General features: G+C 36.2%; 2 protein-coding genes across 2 annotated transcripts; one reads left to right on the top strand and one right to left on the bottom strand.

The window, feature by feature from the left end:
- Positions 1-917: 917 nt before the first annotated feature.
- On the bottom strand, positions 918-11,441 carry LOC148300478 (G patch domain-containing protein 1 homolog). Its single transcript, XM_088274706.1, has 10 exons — positions 11,288-11,441; positions 10,950-11,143; positions 9,975-10,116; positions 8,825-8,994; positions 7,494-7,754; positions 6,638-6,811; positions 5,749-5,911; positions 3,922-4,375; positions 2,391-2,591; positions 918-2,083 (listed from the first exon to the last, which is right to left on the bottom strand). Exons 1-10 carry the CDS (start codon positions 11,352-11,354, stop codon positions 1,039-1,041), a joined length of 2,871 nt encoding a protein of 956 aa, XP_088130832.1. The 5' UTR covers positions 11,355-11,441; the 3' UTR covers positions 918-1,038.
- A 119-nt stretch (positions 11,442-11,560) lies between these two features.
- On the top strand, positions 11,561-18,828 carry LOC148300479 (serine/threonine-protein phosphatase 2A regulatory subunit B'' subunit gamma-like). The gene is made up of 7 exons (XM_088274705.1): positions 11,561-11,743; positions 11,867-12,209; positions 12,739-12,904; positions 14,224-14,412; positions 15,217-15,353; positions 16,233-16,446; positions 17,629-18,828. The coding sequence occupies exons 1-7, from the start codon at positions 11,698-11,700 to the stop codon at positions 17,851-17,853; spliced, it is 1,320 nt and encodes a 439-aa protein (XP_088130831.1). The 5' UTR covers positions 11,561-11,697; the 3' UTR covers positions 17,854-18,828.
- Positions 18,829-19,040: the final 212 nt, after the last annotated feature.

The raw sequence follows: 19,040 nt of genomic DNA on the forward strand, positions 1-19,040 counted from the left end.
ATGTAAACCAGTTTCCAAGCAAACAGCTTCTTCCTCAAAAATAATTAATAATGGAAGTCATAAAAATACATACGAATTTTATTTATTGTTTCGGCATTAACTTTGTGGTAAGACATATTACAATGATTAAAGAAAACACTTGGTTTTTTACCACTTGAGTTTTATTATAGACTACATATTTCAGAAGTTAAACTTCCATCATTCAGGTCTGTATAATAACTAAAAAATAAAATATAAAAATTTGTGCCATTGCTTTCCATTTTTCCTTTGTTTTCAAAAACTCCTTTCCTTGACTAACCCCTTCCCCTTACTTTCCCCTCTCCTTATTTTTAGAACAATTTTATATTTTATATTTTAGTTACTATACAGACCTGAATGATGGAAGTTTAACTTCTGAAACATGTAGTAAACATAAAACTCAAGTGATAAAAAACCAAGTGTTTTCTTTAATCATTGTAAGACATATGTATATTGTAGAACCCCAGAAATCGGAACAAGATTTTGAAGCAAAACACTTAAAACTCTGAATACATTTATTATTGCATAAAATTATTATATACGCGTATAATCTAATTCTATTTTAAAATCATTGATAAGTTAATGAAGTATAAAGTAGTGTCCCTGTAAAATATTATACTGAAATAAACGTTGCTTGTAACCTTGTAGTTCTATGTTTTCATTCAAACCCTTATCCGCACCCCAATGGTGCATAGGGCACTGCATCATACAAACACAGTGTTATCTTGATCGTTAACACACGAAGGAAAGGTGATCAGCCCTCCGCTTCGGGTACCAGTCCAGGGTAATATGGAATAAATATTAGAGTGAAAAAATCACTTATATTTATTTGACCCCCCTGGGAATCGAACCCGGGACCTCCAGAACGGTAGCCGAGCGACACGAGTACACTACGGAGGGTAGTTCTATGTAGGTTACCATAATTGTGTGTTAATTAAAGTTTTAAAAAGATATATGGTGATTTTATAACAAAGTTACATTCTTGTGTTATAAAAATAATTGATTTTAAAAAGAAAAGATTCAATCATCGCTGCTTTTACTTTTGTGTTTTCGCTTTGATTTGTGTTTATGTTCTTTGTGCTTTTTCTTGCTGCTTTTCTTAGATTTCTTGTGTTTGCTTTTTGACTTCTTGGATTTGACTTTGTCCGCCTCGATCCAGCCATCACTGTTGTCACTAGACGAATCCACTTCTACGACTGACGATTTACTGGAATTTTCCACTGGCCCCGCAACTTTACTATCTTTCGGTCTAAAAATGTGCTTCTCTGGTAATTTCGGACCGTAATAATCTGAGCTTACATCGGATTCCGGATGGCCTGCATCAATTTTAGAATAAGTAACATTATTTGCATTATCTTTCGGTGTTTGGTTTTTATTTTTATCATTAGATACCTCAGCTTCTTTATTTAAAGTAATTACATCGTCATCATTTCTGGTTGAGCTGTTTTGCCACGAATTCAGCCTGTCGAAGTTTAAATTGGCGAAAATTCCTTTAGGCGGTGATTCATTTCTTAGTACGTTTCTCGGAGGTGATTCAAATGGATTTTTAGATTCTTTCGCAGGTTTTTCTGGGTCAGTAACATCTTTTTGTTTAGAATCATCGTCTTCTGCATCCGATTCACTATCGCTTAAGAAGATGGCTTTGTAGAGATCTATTTTGTTGAAATTGTCGATCGTTTCTTTGATTTCTTCCGATTCTACATCTTTTTGTTTCTCTGTTACTTTCTGGAATTCCAACTGCACTTTTTTGGTAGCCAAACTTTCTAGTTCCTTTTCTTTTTCTTGTAAAAACAGCTCCGCCACTGTCAAACGTTTCGGTTTGATCGGTTCTTCTGTCTTCTGACTTTCCTCTTTATTTAGCTCTGCATCTTTTTCATTTTTCTTTTCAATTGATATTTGCTTATTAGTATTGAGCGGTGCCCTATTATCGGGACATTTATTTTTTTCGACAGTTTTAGCGCCAGTGTGTTCTCTGAGGAAACTGTTTTTATTGTGTATGGGTGCTTCTAAGTATTCAAATATTGAATAAGTCAGCTTCTTTTTATCTTTTCCTGGCTGCCCGATCCTGAAACATATTTTAAAACTGTAAAATAATGTTTAGAAATAGTAATTTATTAAATTGGCATTTAGTTGAATTACATAATTGTGTCAAACCAATGTCCAACATACATGCCATAACTAGGCGAAACAATTGTCGCAAAATTGATTTTTATGTGTTTTTTCAACAATAAAATACAACTTAGTAGACTCAAAAAATCAGTGATTGATTTAACATTTAATACATAAATTAAAATGGAGTTCTACAAATTAAACGCCAAATCTATAAACAAACTATGAATATGACTGACAATAATATGTAAAAAGTCACTCACTCTCCTTCATGGGGATCCGCAATATTGAACCTTCGACAGAGCATAGAGTCCGGAACCCATCGCTTGGTCTCCCTGGTGAGTTTCCCAAACATCCCGAGTCTGGCGGCTTCCAGCTTTTCCGGATCAGCATACAGGGAGCTGTCTCTCGGTTGTTTTTCCACTTTCGTTATGTCTTCGTCCGGACGCGCAGCAGAGACAAATCTATAAAAAAAGAAAATCCACATGGTTCTTTAAATTATATATTTTAAAAATACATACGCAAATATTTCAATTTCACACTACTTTCGTAGACCAAAAAAGCCCGTTATTAAAAATAAGAATCTTTGGAAGTTGTGTAAGAGTGGGTATGATCCTAGAAACTTCGACTCAAAATCGCGACACTAAAAACGGGACAACAACCCAATTTTTGTTAATGTTATGTATATAGCGGATATCATGGATCGCGTGACAAGACTCAAGTGGCAATGGGCGGCACATGTTGCAAGACATGACCCCACAAGATGGACCCCTAAAATTTTGAGATGGAGACCTTGGAAGAATAAAAAAGGCGTCATAAGATGTCAAAAAAGACGACATAGCTGCTGTGGGAGGTAGGATAAAAAGAATACAAGGCTGAGATGATCATTATCGATAAAATGAAGATAGGTGTGTTGAGATGGTTTGGACGTGTGAAACGAATGAGAAGGGGAAGAATGGTAAAACAATTTTATGAGGCTAATGTACTTGGAAATAGAAGCATAAGAAGACCGTGGAAAACGATTTTTCAAGTATTTGAAATACTTGAAAGTAGTTAGGAGAGGAGTCAGAATAATCAATGTGTATATACAACATATGCATTTAAAAAAATTGGTGTTTGTAAATGATGCAGAATGCATATAAATATGTGGCACAATAGAACTTTAGAAAAAGCGATATTTACCAAGTAAAAATCCAATTAAAAATGGAAATATATTACCACAAAATAACTGGCGAATCAATTAATTCAAATAACGAAGACCAAGAAAATCTCGACATTATGTAGTATATCAAAAACTTGAATGTGGTCAGATCAGGAGTCGGAATAATTGGCGCGCATGTTTGAGGAGATGCATAAATCGCTCACTCCTTTCAACAACGTCATATATCAACAAAAAAACAGGAGATCGTTTTTAAAGTTTAAGAATATAATAAAATGTATAAAAAATAAATACCAAGCTACTTACTGCACTTTTTACTGTGCAACAGATCATTTTAGGTTAAACCTGAAGGTTTTTTATCCATTTGAAAAATATTTAGTATATAAAAAAATATAATTAAACAATAGCTTTTCTTCATAATGCAAAAACAACACGTTCTGCCCTGTAGCGGGTAAATATTAAGTTAAAATATGCCGCTTTTGCTGGGATATAGTACATTTTCTGGGCATTCCGAAAACATGCGCAACTGAAAATTGACGATTTTTTAAATATGTGATGTTTTTGAAAGGAGTGAGCGAAATGTGAAAAAGTGAAGATTGTTGACTTGTTATTTATAATATTATATTATACATTACCTTTCATTCATCAATCCCGTAAGCGGCTTGTATAACTTGAAAGACCTCTCAAACTCCGATAATTCCCGTACCCGCTCCCACTCCGTTAGTCGTGACTTCTCTCCGCTAACCGACAGATCCTCGCTCGTCACATCCCGTCCGGAACATCGCAACTCCACGTACTTCTCATATCGCGACTGCTTGGTCGGGTTTGCCGCAAACGGTTTGAAAGCGGCCGTCTTTTCGTCATCACTTTTCTCGGTGTCTTTGGCCGGACCGGGATCTGTTACGAAGCTGACATTCCTCCCGGTAATCGCCGCTATTCTCTCTTCGTAGGTTTTGGATATTGTAACTTTATTGTCGCTTTTTTCAGGTTGTTGATCGGTCGAAACAGTTTCCTTTGCAGGACTCTCCGATATTGTTTCACCCAATAACGCACCTCGATGCCTCGCACTCAAATCATGGCGACCCAAACCTACGAAACAAAACAAAAATATATCAAAATATGGAATTTTTAATAAATATGCAATTATTAAACCATGACACAGTGATCAATTTTTTTTTAATAAGTATAATGTCCGCCTCCGTAGTGTAATGGTCAGCACGCTCGGCTACCGTTCTGGAGGTCCCGGGTTCGATTCCCAAGGGGGGTAAAATAAATATAAGTGATTTTTTCACTGTAATATTTATTCAATATTACCATGGACTGGTACCTGAAGCGGAGGGCTGATCACCTTTCCTTCGTGTGTAAACGATCAAGATAACACTGCGTTTATATGACACAGTGCCCTATGCACCATTGGGGTGCGGATAAGGGTTTAAAAAAAAAATAATAATAATAATTCATTCAAAATATTATTACCTTCGTAAGCGTGAAATTTATGTAGGTAATAATAAGACACAATAGCAAGATATTTTTATTTTTTTTAGAAGTTTGAAAAGGGTCTCATGTGAGGCTTAACACTTAGATAGTAAAAGAGAAATACTTGTGTTTTTTATAATTTATAAAAATTATTAAATTTCATACTATGTCTGTGACCCTAAGCGGCTCATTATTAGAAATAGGTATCAAATTATGGTAGAGTGGGCTCAAACCGAGAAACTCTGACTCAAGAGTCCGTGACACTAACCACGGGACCACAACCCAACACTCTTTGATCTTGTGTTTCTATGAATGTTCATATTATATATAGTATGTTATTGCATTGTGTGTCGTTTAGCTGGGAGGTATTTTCATGCAATTTGTGTGAGAAAAAATTGTTTTTACATATAGACGTTTGGCTGTCATGCATTGTTATTTGTTGAATGTGGAATCCTCTGCAGAATATATAAGTGATATGTCTCAAAACATTGAGTATTATTTTAAATTTGTAAAAAAATATATTGTCCGCCTCCGTGGTGTAATGGTCAGCACGCTCGGCTACCGTTCTGGAGGTCCCGGGTTCGATTCCCAAGGGGGGTAAAAATAAATATAAGTGATTTTTTCACTGTAATATTTATTCAATATTACCATGGACTGGTACCTGGAGCGGAGGGCTGATCACCTTTCCTTCATGTGTAAAACGATCATGATAACACTGCGTTTATAAGACACAGTGCCCTATGCACCATTGGGGTGCGGATAAGGGTTGTATATATATATATATATATATAAAAAAATATATATTTGTGAGCAAGTATCTCGCAAAATACATAGTAAGTTCATAGAGGCTCAACGCAACTAAAATTATAAGATCGTATTAATTAGAAATGTATAGAAATTATAAAAAAATGTAACTTTATTATGTAAATAAATAAAATAGTACATAGTAAAAATAAAATTAAAAACAATTGCATTTTACAACTTGCCTCTGTCCCTAATTTCCGGAGCAGTTCCCGAAGTTCCTTCACCGAGTGGACTGAATCTGGAAGGTCTAATGACAGAAGGGACAAAATCACGAGGCAATACTGGAGGCGGGTAAACTTTAACAGGAGTGACCTTACTGCTAGCGGGTACAAAATCGGACAATACCTGTAAAAATACAATGACGAAAATGTAAAGTTTTCAACGTATTGAGAAAATGTTGAAAACATGTTTTCAAAATGTTTGTAAATAAATTGTCTGGTCAAATTACAAGTTAAAATAATAAAATGAAAAGGATATGTTCTGGCGTTTCTCTTATATGTGATTATAATCCTAGATTCGGACCTCACATACAAATAAAAGAGTTTCTGCTCAATAAAAAAGCTTCTTCATCTCACCAATAGAGAAATCTATGAAGAAGCTGAAGAAGATTCAAGTACAATGTTTCGAAATTGGATCATATATATAGAACTTCAAAGAATTTGAGTAGTGTGGTTGTCAATCGTGGGTAGAATTGGTGAATGTCACACGTGTGTAAAGTGATCACTTAAAACAGCCTATGCCCTAGGTCGTTAGCCCTGTAAATGCCCAGACTTCCATATTCTTTCATTAATTGATTCCGCAGTCACTTTGTGGTAAAATCTTTTTCATTTTTAATAAATGATTTACTTAGTAAATACCACTATTTCTTAAAATCTGCTGTGACACGTGTTTCAATGCATTCCGCATCATTTTCAAACACCGTACGGTGTAAAACGTTAATCAAAAATTCCATATTCTTCTTCATGTATGTTGAGATGTCAAAAAATAATATCTAAAGTTTTCGGTTTATACTTAAATTTTGTTTCATCACAAGACTTATATACTTTTGTCGTATATAAATATTTCACTTACAGATCTGTATGATACCGGAGGTTGTTTCGACTTGGATGCGCTTCGATTTTTGTCACTCGCCTTTCCCAAATTATCCAGCGCAAAGTCATAATTCGACAGGTCTTCTCTGGCGTAGATATCTTCGTCTTCTTCTTCCATCGCCCCTACTCCAAAGGCCTGCCCCCTTATTGACACCTAAAACATAAAAAAATTATAGGTGCCTAAACTTGAGATGTCCGCCTTCGTAGTGCAATGGTTAGTACACTTGGCTACCGTACTGGAGAAGAACACACAAAGAAGTTTATACTTATAACCCTTATCCACACCCAATGGTGCATAGGGCACTGCATAGTATTGGCGCAGTACTATCTTGACCGTTACTTACATGAAGGCAAGGTTATCACTCTTGCGCTTCAGAAACCAGTCCAGGGTAATATTAAATAAATATTACAGTGTAAAATCACTAATATTTATTTTCACCCCCCCCTGGGAATTGAACATTCTATTCAACGAAAAAAATACTATTTGCAAAGCCGAAAATATACTATTGACTTACGAAAATAAAACAGTTAAAAAACAAAAGTATTGTTTTAAATTCTATTCAGGTTTTTTTTTTAAATACATTTGCATCTGAAACATGTATTCTTCTTAGAATTCTAGCCTACGAATGGTTATGCAGATTGGGAGGACGGTATCTTTACTCGGTCGTATCTATTTGCGTATTGACCTCTTAATCCTGCATTCATTGTTTTCCCGCATTCATAGATTATTTTAATAGGTCCCTTTAAAAACTATGGATAGAGGTTTCACTGTATATGATTTATGTATGTAATATGTTTTGAAATAAAAAAAATAAAAATAAAATTTATTGCCATACCTTTTTTCCTTTATCACTGGTGACAAGATGGCTTCCTCTCCATTCTCCCGTCGCTCCCGTGTCCGATTCTTGAAAGGTGCCGAGAACTGAGTGTCTGCTCAAGCCGGAATATCCCAGCCCGAAGCAGTTGGTCTTCGGTTCTGCCATGTACGGCTCCAAGTCATCCGGTTCGAATAACAACTCCGAATACTCCTCATCTCCTTCAGAACTCTCATTGCTCTCCGGATCGGCTGGTTGTTCCTCTAACTCCATCGAAGTGCTCTGTAGTAATGCAATATCGGTTATGAAAAACAAATTTACATTTTAAACTACCTTGGAAAATTAGACTTAAAAATTGAAATGTAAAAATATAACATTTCGCTCACTCCTTTCAAGAACGTCATAAATCAATAAACTTGATTTTTAAGGAGAGTTTTTTGTTTTCATTTTTCGTTTTTAAAGTTTAAAAATATACTACAATGTATTTAAAAATAAATATCAAGCCACTTACTGAACTTTTCACTGTGCAACAGATCTTTTTAAGTAAAACCTGAATCTTTTTTTCTCCATTTGAAAAATATATACTTCATTTAAAAAAAAATTATTAAACAATGCCTTTTCTTCAAAATGCAAAAACAACACTTTCTGCCCTGTAGCGGGTAAATATTAAGTTAAAAATATGCCTCTTTTGCTGAGATATAGTACATTTTTTGGGCATTCTGAGAACATGCACAACTGAAAATTGATGATTTTTTATTTATGACGTTCTTGAAAGGAGTGAGCGATTTGTACAGGGTGTCCGGTGGCAGAATCAGGATTTCAAATTTAAATAAAAAATAAACTGCAAACTGCATTTATTTCAATAGCTATTACAAAAAAGAGAAGTGCAGATTTAATTCCTTCTTCCTTCCTTAATTCAAATTATTTCGTCTAAATGTAGACCATCACGTCGGACACACTCTTGGAATCTGACCTCGGTATTCCGTGTCACTCGCTGGAGAAGTGACATCCGGATGCCATTAACTTCGCAAACAATATTTTCTTTTAGTGCAGAAATGTCACGGGGTCGGTTTCATACACTTTGCTATGCAAACGCGCACGGCCGGGGCCCTGCACATTGTGACACAGGTGTTTGAAAATTAAGCAAAATGCATCTAAACACGTGTCACAATAGAATTTAAGAAATAGTGGTATTTACCAAGTAAAACTTTTATTTTATTTGTTATCAGTAATAATAGACTTATTTATTGCTAAATTAACACACGGGAAGTATCTCAATTTTTTTGTAAAACCCCACAAAACAACTGGTTTATCAGATGACAATAAGAAAGATGCCAAACTGGAATACTCACTCTAAACTCTTTGGGTATATGGCAGGAATACACTTTTTTGGTCTTCTTCCTCTCTTTCCTCATCACCTTCTCTCCAATACCCTTGCCCGGCCTCCAGCCCATACTTCGGAGTATCTTCATGGCGGCCGTTTCGTGAACAGGCTCCAACAGTACCTGCAGCACGGGCTGACCTGTGAAAGGAATGAATAAAGAAAAATCTATAAAACAAATGTATAATACAAATGCAGTGGAAATTAGGAGCAGAAAAAGACCGAGGTACTTGAAATACTTGGTGTTTTTTTGTTTTTTTTTAAGATGGGTATTGCATTTATTATTTACGTTGCTTTTTATGTACAAGGTTTATATAGGATCATTGGATTGTTGTTTCTTCTAACTAAATAAACATGTTTTTATTTAAATCTGTGTTGGGAACAGGAGGGATAATCTAGTGGGGCCAATCAAGAGCTTGTCAGCATTTGCTCATTGCTGGGAGGAAACCACGTTGTACTCCTGAGGAGAAGGCGGACTGTTGACTGTCATCAGCAGACCTTCCGTTCCACTAGAAGAGGGGGCTACTTGGATGTGGACAGTGGCATGCAGTTTTTAATCAAGGTAGGCAGTAGGGTTGGGTAAGGATAAGATATAGTAGGCACTGGTCGTGTTTCTATATGGAACATAAGTAATCCAGGTGATGCACTGCTTTTCTGCCTACACAGAATGCATGCCTCTGGGTATGAACAGGTCAAGGGTCGATATAATTTGTGAATATGTAGGAGGATGCATAAACAGTGTGGTATGGCGTTTTATCCTCTCTGTGGAGAAGTGATGTGATAGCTACTTAGTTGGTTGAGGATTTCCTTCAATTTTTTTTATTCGTCTCCCACAAAGCCAGTTTTTCGGTGGGTCTCGGTAAAAATTATATTTCACAGTTGAATTATACAATGATGATTTTTTCACTCTAGTATTTATTCAGTATTACCCTGGACTGGTAACTGAAGCGGAGGGCTGATCACCTTTCCTTCATTTGTTAACGATCAAGATAAAACTGCGTTTATATGATGCAGTGCCCTATGCACCATTGGGGTGTGGATAAGGGTTTGAAGAAGAAGAAGAAGGATTATACTAAATATTTGCAATAAATTCCGTGTTGCCCTGGAAAATAAATACTAACCGGGAATAGGGCCATCGTGAAACTGTGTCTGTCTTTTTCTTTTGTTTCCTCCAAATTCGTTTGTCGGCCGAACTTCTCTCGGAGCTATGCCAAACTCACTTCTGTCCTCATCGTCCATAAAGTCTTCGGGTTTTTGGAATTGCTATAAAAATGAAAGAGAAGAACACAAAATGTGGGATAAAAATGGTGGTGTTTTTATATATTTTTTTTTTGACATCTCATCAAAAATGAAGAAGAATATGGAAGTCTGGGCATTTACGGGGCTGACGACCGTCGTAGGCTGGTTTAAATGATCACTTTACACACGTGTAACATTCGCCAATTCTACCCATTATTGACAACCACACTACTCAAATTCTTGGAATTTCTATGTATAAGAACCAATTTTGAAACATTGTTTTTGAGTCACTAGAACTTCACTAGAGACATCTATTGGTAAGATGAAAATTGGGAGCGTTTTTGCCTAGAATTTTCACTCATGAATTAAGTGAAATTACAACTTTAAACATAAGGAGTAAATCCACTCATGAGTAGGTATAGGCAGTGGCGTGCACAGAGTTTTTAATTGAGGTAGGCAGTAGGATTGGGTAAGGATAAGGCATAGTAGGCAATGGTCGTGTTTCTATATGGAACATGAGTTATCCAGGGTAGGCACTAGTTTTCTGCCTATATATAATGCACGCCTCTGGCTATAAAACACGTAAAGTTGAAGACTAAGTAGGTCCACGATAAGCGGTGTTGCAAAAGCCGTAGCTAGATTTCATGAAGGAAAGGTGATCAGTCCTCCGCTTCAGGTAACAGTATTGAATAAATATTAGAGTGAAAAATCACTTTTATTTATTTGACCGCTCCCCATGGGAATCGAGTCCGGGACCTCCAATACGGAAGCCAAGCGTGCTGACCGTTGCACTACGGAGGCGGACAAAAATAATATAAATAAATAAAATAAAATAACACAAGTTTGTAATGACTTACAGCTTTCTGAATTCGGTCCGAGCGGGAACTCTTAAACGTGGAAGGAGTCCATCCCTCAGGAACGGCCACCGTATTCCCATGGCCGGCTGAAAAACCACCAGTGAAGGCCCCATGAAATCGCCGTTTACCATTGGCATCCAGGGCGTACTGCTCGCTGACATCTTGATATGACGACTTCTTCTTCGGCACATCATCTGAAACACCTCACACCTTGTCAAAGGATCCTTGGAATAATTTATATAGCAAAAAATAGGCATTGAAATCATTGAAAACGACAGTCAATCAATTGAACTACTTCACAATATTCATTTAAAACAGTAGCTAATAATTTGACTCACCTTCGTCATAAGGATCTAAAGGAGTTCCATATCTACAATAGTTTTCATCGTCAGAATCGTCACTCATGTTATATATTTTGTTTTTAATTTATCTCGAACTTTTAAGTATAACCTTAAAAATATGTTTACAACGAAACGTCAAAATTACACTTCCATAGACAAAATACAGATTGCGCATTTGTCAACCCACTATAGAAAAATTGAGTAGGTACCTTATCAGAACAGAATATGCGCAACAAATATTTCTTTTTGTTTCTATGGATACCGAACTTCAAAAAGAAAACATAACCAAGAAAATAATTGACGTATCATTTGTTTATTTTTAAACAAAATAATATATCATTTCAAACAAATATCACTAGAAATATTTAATTTATGATATTGAAAAACCCTGAAGTTCTCAACCAAGAATGGATTTGAAAGCTAGGCTGCGGAAATACATTAAGAAGCTTGAAGGTTTGTTATTCGAATTGAATAAAACTATTTTCGCGCAAATGCGTGTAACAAGTATTTTTACTTTTGCAACAATTATGAATTACATATGTAAACAAGTATATTTAAATTAATTTTGTATTTCAGACTCTCCGGATTTTGTGCCTCCCGAAAAACGGTTAGAAATAGAGACCGCAGAATTCAATCAAAATTACAAGCCAAACTTGCCAGCCCCTGAGGAATCTTACAAGGCCATCCCTAAATTCTATCACAAATTACCCGAGGAGAATGAATTTCTGGGCCGCAAGCTCAGAGAAGAATCCCGGTCGATGTTTCTTCAGGAGAAAAGTGAGGAATTGGTGGAAAATGCTGAACTGAAGCAGTTCTGGTCACTTCTAGACAAGGGGGACATGTTCACATGTGCCGAAGACCAGTACCTAACATACACCGAGTTTAAAAAGCTCAGAGACAAAGTGGAACCGAAGTTCAAGTAATGATTATCCCTTATTTTGTTTTTTTTTTTTTATTTGTTCAGTTTATTAATGAGATTATTTCCTCGATTGATTTGGCATCACTTTGTGGTTATATCATCGAAACACGTGTCACAGTAGATTTCAAGAAATAGTGGTATTTGCCAAGTAAAACTATAATTAAAAATTGATAGATTTTACCACAAACTAACGTCCTAATCAATTAATGAAAATTGTGAAATAGTGCATCTTATAAACGCAGTGTTATATCGATCATTAACACACGAAGGAAAGGTGATCAGCTCCGCTTCGGATACCAGTCCAGGGTTATATTGAATAAATATTCAAGTGAAAAAATCACTTTACTATTATTTGACCCCCCCGGGGATCGAACCCGGGACCTCTAGTACGGTAGCCGAGCGCGCTGAGGAGGCGAATGGTTAAACACATATATACAAAGAATATAAATTTACGAGAAAGTAACTGCCGAATCAATTAATGACAGTTTTATCAATTGAATTTTCTCTCATTTCAAATCACGTTTTGTAGGCCTTTCCTCACGGCAACAGTGTTTGGAAAACTGCAGCGAGAACATCCCGGATGTGTGGCCGTGGATTCCCTATTCAACTATGTGATGCGGAAATCCTGGTACAAGCAGAGCAGGATCAGATTATCCGTGTACGACCCCACGGGACAAGGCTACCTGAGGGAGCAAGTGAGTTTGTGAATTTATTCACCGGCAATTCTCTATTGGCAATAAGCCATATTTACCCATCAACCGACTGGTTGAAAACCGAATATGTGTGCCGTTGATGGACGTCTTCGGACTGCAGGGATCTTACATTTCTACAGGCAGTGCTTGCCTTCCATGTCTGGCAATATTCACTCATTTATCTTACTTAGTATTATCATTTAGTACTGGCAGTACACAACGAAATCCTGGTTCCAACTCTAATGTATGGAAGTGAAACATGGAGTTGGCAAAAGAAGGATGAAAATAGACTGAGTGCAATCTCTCAGAAGAATGTGCGACAAAACGATGCATGATAGATGTTCGAATAGTGAAATAAGAAAGGAATGCAACGCTGAGATAAGCATTATCGATAAAATTAAGAAAGGTGTGTTGAGATGGTTTGCACATGTAGAACGAATGAGTGAGGAAAGAACGGTAAAAGAAATTTATGAGGCTAATGTTATTGGAAAAAGGAACAGAGGAAGACTGAGAAAAACATGACACAATCAGGTATGCCAAATACTTGAAAGTGGTCAGGTTAGGAGTCGTAACAATCGGCGGGTATGTATGAGGAGATGCATGAACGTGGAAGAGGCGAAGAATGTTTGCAAAGACAGAGTGGTGTGGCGCTCTATTCTCTCTGCCTACCCCTGCGGTGAAGCGGCGTGATGGTTAGTTAGTTAGTTTAATTCTCTATTGGCAATAAGCCAAATTTACCGATCAACCGGCTGGTTGAAAACCGATTATGTGTTCAACGATTATGTGTGCCGTTGATGGACGTCTTCGGACTGCAGCGATCTTATATTTCTACAGGCAGTCCTTGCCTTCTAAATCTGGCAACATTCACTCATATATCGCTCACTCTTTTCAAGAACGTCATAAATAAAAAATAAAGTCAGTTTAAAAATATAATATAATTTATTCAAAATAAATATCAAGCCACTTATTAAACTTCTTACTGTGCAACAGATCTTTTTAGGTAAAACCTAAAGGTTTTTTCTCCATTTGAAAAATATTAGTATATTTAAAAAAAAAAATAAACAAAACCTTTTCCTCAAAATGCAAAAACAACACTTTTTGCCCTGTAGCGGGTAAATATTAATTTAAAAATATGCCGCTTTTTCTGGGATATAGTACATTTTCTGGGCATTCTGAAAACATACACAACTGAAAATTGATGATTTTTTATTTATGACGTTCTTGAAAGGAGTGAGCGATATGCTCCACATTCCTCATTTTATCTGTTTTTCTTCTAGATTCTGCCATTGCGAGGCTCGATTAATAAGTTTATTTTGTTTCAGGACCTTGACAATTACATCAAAGACCTAGTGCCGACTCTGCCAGCGCTAGAAGCTCTGACTCCGTCATTCGGCAGCTTCTACGTCTGCACGGCTTCCAGGAAGTTCCTGTTCTTTCTGGATCCACTCCGGACGTGCAGAGTGAGGATAATCAACATCCTGGCTTCCAACTTCCTCGAAGACATGATCGAGGTACAATGAATCAGTAATGGGCGATTGAATTTAAAACACATTTTTGGGTACAGTATCACATTGCCTAGTCAAATTTTTCGCATCTGGTTTGGGTCCGTTAGGGTTGCTTAGCCAATTTGACGCACTTTAAACACATTTTTAAAATATATTAATCTTCTTCTTCTTCTTCTTCTTTTTGTAGATCCTAGGGATCTGTTTGTGCCTCCGCATGTCGCTCTTGGGATGTTGACTCCCAGCTGTCTTTCCATCTTTTCGGAGGTCTGCCTGGGGGTCTGCGTCCTTCAGGGTTACCTTGAAGGGTGATACGTAGAAGTCTGTCCTCTGACATTCTATATAAATGAGATAATGAATTATATTTAGTAATTATTTCAAAAATACAGAATTCTACTGTCAAAACTTTTTTTTTCATTTGAACTGAAGCAAAAGTTATTTAGAGTTTTTTTTTTAAATCACGTTTGTTTTTTGGAGTAGGTAAAAACATCCGATTCCGAAGTGTAATGGTCAGCACACTCGGCTACCGTTCTGGAGGTCCAGGGTTCGATTCCCAAGGGGGGTAAAATAAATATAAGTGATTTTTTCACTGTAATATTTATTCCATATTACCATGGACTGGTACCTGAAGCAGAGCGCTGATCATCTTTCCTTCATGAGTAAACGATCAAGATAACACTGCGTTTATATGACACAGTGCCCTATATTAAATTATTATTAAAAACATCACTGGCAGATTGAACATCGCCAGTATAATGTTAGACTTTGTTTATTTATTGTTTGCATATTGAAGGCTTTTATTGTTACCAACAGTTGCGGGAAGAAGATCTGTCGATGGAAATTCAGGAGAAGAACTGGTTCTCGGCTACATCGGCCCTGAGAGTTTACGGCCAGTACTTAAATCTTGACACCAACCAGAATGGCCTACTGAGCCTTGACGAACTACAAGGGTAAGTATTTATATATTTTATTGCCATTTAATTTTGTAGAAGTTAACACATTTCGGAAAGGAGTTTTTTAGGGTTTTTTTTTACTCCATATTTATAATTTATATTTGAAACACCGACTTTGTGATTTTCCATTTTATAATTGAAATGTAACTTTGTTTTAACCTTTTCCACTCTGACCATTTTTTCTCATAACTGATCAGCAACTCTGATTTAAAAAATGCGACGTTTTTCTACCATTAAAATAAATATTTTGGTTCCCTAATTTTGGGACACTCTGTCTGGCAATTTGTATGACCATGTTATTTAAGATTAACTGTATTTATCTGAAATATTTTTTGGTAGATTATAGGTGATAGAGAAATCAGTGATTAAAGTTATACCTGCACCGGACCAGACATTGTGGCCCACGGAGTTGCCTACTAGAATAATACGGGCCAGAATGTCTGGCCTACAGAGTGGTAAGAGTTAAAATCACTTTATAGTGATTTTAAAACAATGTTACATTTTAATTATAAAATGTTGTTCAATTAAAACGGATGTGTTTTTCAACAATAAAATACAACTTAGTTTACTCAAAAATCAGTGTTTGATATTAACATTTACTATATAAAAAATAAATACATTAAATATGTATGTAATTCCTCCTTTTCTGCCTTTGAAATGAGGCCGGCGCAGAAGGTAAAAATATCCTTCCCATCCTTAAGCATCAATCAACTAAACGGGTAGAAATGCCTTTCCCGTCCATTAGTAAGGTACATTGAAACAAGTTCCGTGGTCTAGAGTAAGATAGGAACAAGAAACATTTATTCCTATCTTTATACATAGACATATTCTAGTTGTGCTTGACATGTGGCCTGACGCGGAGTGTTGTGCGGGCAGGTACGGGTCGGGCACGCTGACGCGCACGTTCCTGGCGCGGGTGTTCCAGCAGTGCCTGACGTACGAGGGGGAGATGGACTACAAGTCCTTCCTGGACCTCGTGCTCGCGCTGGAGAACCGCAAGGAGCCGCAGAGCCTGCAGTACCTCTTCAGGGTGCTGGACATCCACCACGCCGGCTACCTGGACAGCTTCACCCTCAACTACTTCTTCAAGGTCATATTGCACTCGCAGAAACAACTGCTCGACTTTCAACCTAATCGTATTCATATTTATTGAGATGGCTTGGACATGCGGACGAATGAGTGAGGAAAGAACGGGCAGACAAATATATGAGATAACTTTTTCTTAAAATCTATTGTGGCACGTGTTTCGACACCGTACTGTATTTGAAAATGATGCGGAATAGATCGAAACAGGTGTTAGAATAGATTTTAAGAAATACTGGTATTTCTTAAAATATGAAAAATTAACATTTTCTTCTCATTATTGACTGCATTTTTGTTATTTCGATCATATTTTCTGTTTTAAAAATCTGTAAATTAGACTATTGATCTTTAAATGTAAGTTTTAAGGATTTATCTTTCAAACTTTATAAAATAAAACAACTTTGTTTTTAACCACTTTTTTATTGGTACATTTATTCTCCAACCGGTTTTAACAAGAACCTTGTCATGATCAGGGTTTAACATGTACTCTTTTTTTTAATAATTCTGTTCAAGGCAAATATCAGGCCTTCAACAAGTCGTCTTGTACCACTTTCGATAAGTCAGAATTTTCCATTATTTCTAGGATAATAAATACCCTTGCTTTCTATAACTGGTACATTTGTGAACAAACTTTCTATAACTGGTACATTTCGAAACCGGTTGGAGAAAAAATGTACCAATAAAAAAAGTGGTTAAAAACGAAGTTGTTTTATTTTATGAAGTTTATTAAATGTGCTACAAAGTATCTGCGAAAAACATTCAAGAAATTTATCTTTCAGATTCAATTATAATATTGCTCTAACATCCATTTTTTTTTAACTAACTAACCATCTCGCTGCTTCGGCAGGGGTAAGCAGAGAGAATAGCATGCCACACCAAACTGTCTTTGGAAACAATCTTCGCCTTTTCCACATCCATGCATCTCCTCATAAAAACCTGCCAATTATTCCGACTGCTGATCTGACTAATTTCTAGTATTTTAAATACTTGATTGAGCCAAGTTTTTCATTAGCCTTCCTCTGCTTCTATTACCAACCACATTCTCCTTACATTTTTTTTATCTGAAGAACAATTTCAGAAATAGTAGAACATTAACTCATTTTGAGTATTTTTAGTTTTCTCAGTATGCTTACGAAAATAGTATATCATTATTAGCAAAATAAATATATAAATTGATCTTTTCCTGCAGGCGATTCAGGAGCAGATGGAAATTCACGGGCCAGTCGTGTTTGAAGACGTGAAGGATGAGATATTCGACATGGTGAAACCCGCGGACCCGACCAAGATAACACTGCAGGACCTCATCAACTCTGGCCAAGGCAGCACCGCCATCAGCATACTCATAGAACTGCAGTGCTTCTTGGCCTATGAGCACAGAGAAGCGAATGCTCCTATCCCACAAACTATGGATTGAATCTGAAGTACAACATTTTGAGGGTGTCCCAATACTAGTTCATAAAACTGTATTTTTTATATTTTTAATTCAAGTTTTACTTAGTAAATACCTCTATTTCTTTAAATCTATTGTAACACGTGTTTTGATGCATTCCTCATCATTTTCAAACACCGTATTTACTAAGTAAAAATTTAATTAAAAATGGATAGATTTTAACACAAAGTGACTGCTGAATTAATTAATGAAGTTATTTTTTACATTTTTGACATCTCAACATAGAAGATTTTAATTTTTCATACAAATAGAAGGAGTCTTTGCTTAATTAAAGCTTTTCTTATTCCAACATAGATGGCTGTTGTGATCTCACATGTACTGTGCACAAGTTTGATCAATAAATCTCCATTCATTTTTATACCCTCATCCGCACCCTATGATGCATAGGGCACTGCATCATATAAACGCAGTGTTGTCTTGATCGTTAACACATGAAGGAAGGATCATCACCCTCCACTTAAGGTATCAGTCCAGGGTAATATTGAATAAATATTCAAGTAAAAAAAATCACTTATATTTATTTGACCCCCCCTCCCTGGGAATTGAATCCGGGACCTCCAGTACGGTAGCTGAGCGTGACACTACGGAGACGGACAGAAAACAATATATCTAAGGGTTCCGAAAATTGAGTAGTGTGGTTGTCAATCATGGGTAGAATTGGTGAATGTTACACGTGTGTAGAGTGATCAAGCCTGTTGGTCGCAAGCCCTGTAAATGCCCAGACTTCCATATTCTTCTTCGTCTATGTTGAGATGTCAAAATGTAAAATCTGAAGCAATTTATCCAATGCGCTTGAAATAGTCTGGCAGAAAAATTAATAAAAAATTTTGTGTTTTCTGTTAGTATATAGAATTGTAAATAAATACACATATATTTTGTAACAAATGTATATTTTAAAAACATAATAATAATAATTGATAAGAAAAATAAAAATAAAAATGATTTATTTTAATGCTTTCGATGATTTCGTGAGTTGGATGACACTCTTACATGTAAAGGGATTGTTTTAGATTAGTTATTATTACTAATGCCACAGATTTAAAAAAATATATATATATATATATAAAATCATAATAACTTCCTGCGCCTGTCAGTTCCCACTCACAGTGTGAACTACTCAGGACGGGGCCTGGAAACTCTATAGAAACTAT

Source organism: Brachycentrus maculatus, unplaced genomic scaffold (assembly GCF_059751285.1).
Source record: "Brachycentrus maculatus isolate JH-2025_06_01 unplaced genomic scaffold, ASM5975128v1 h1tg000710l, whole genome shotgun sequence".
NCBI lineage: Eukaryota > Metazoa > Arthropoda > Insecta > Trichoptera > Brachycentridae > Brachycentrus > Brachycentrus maculatus.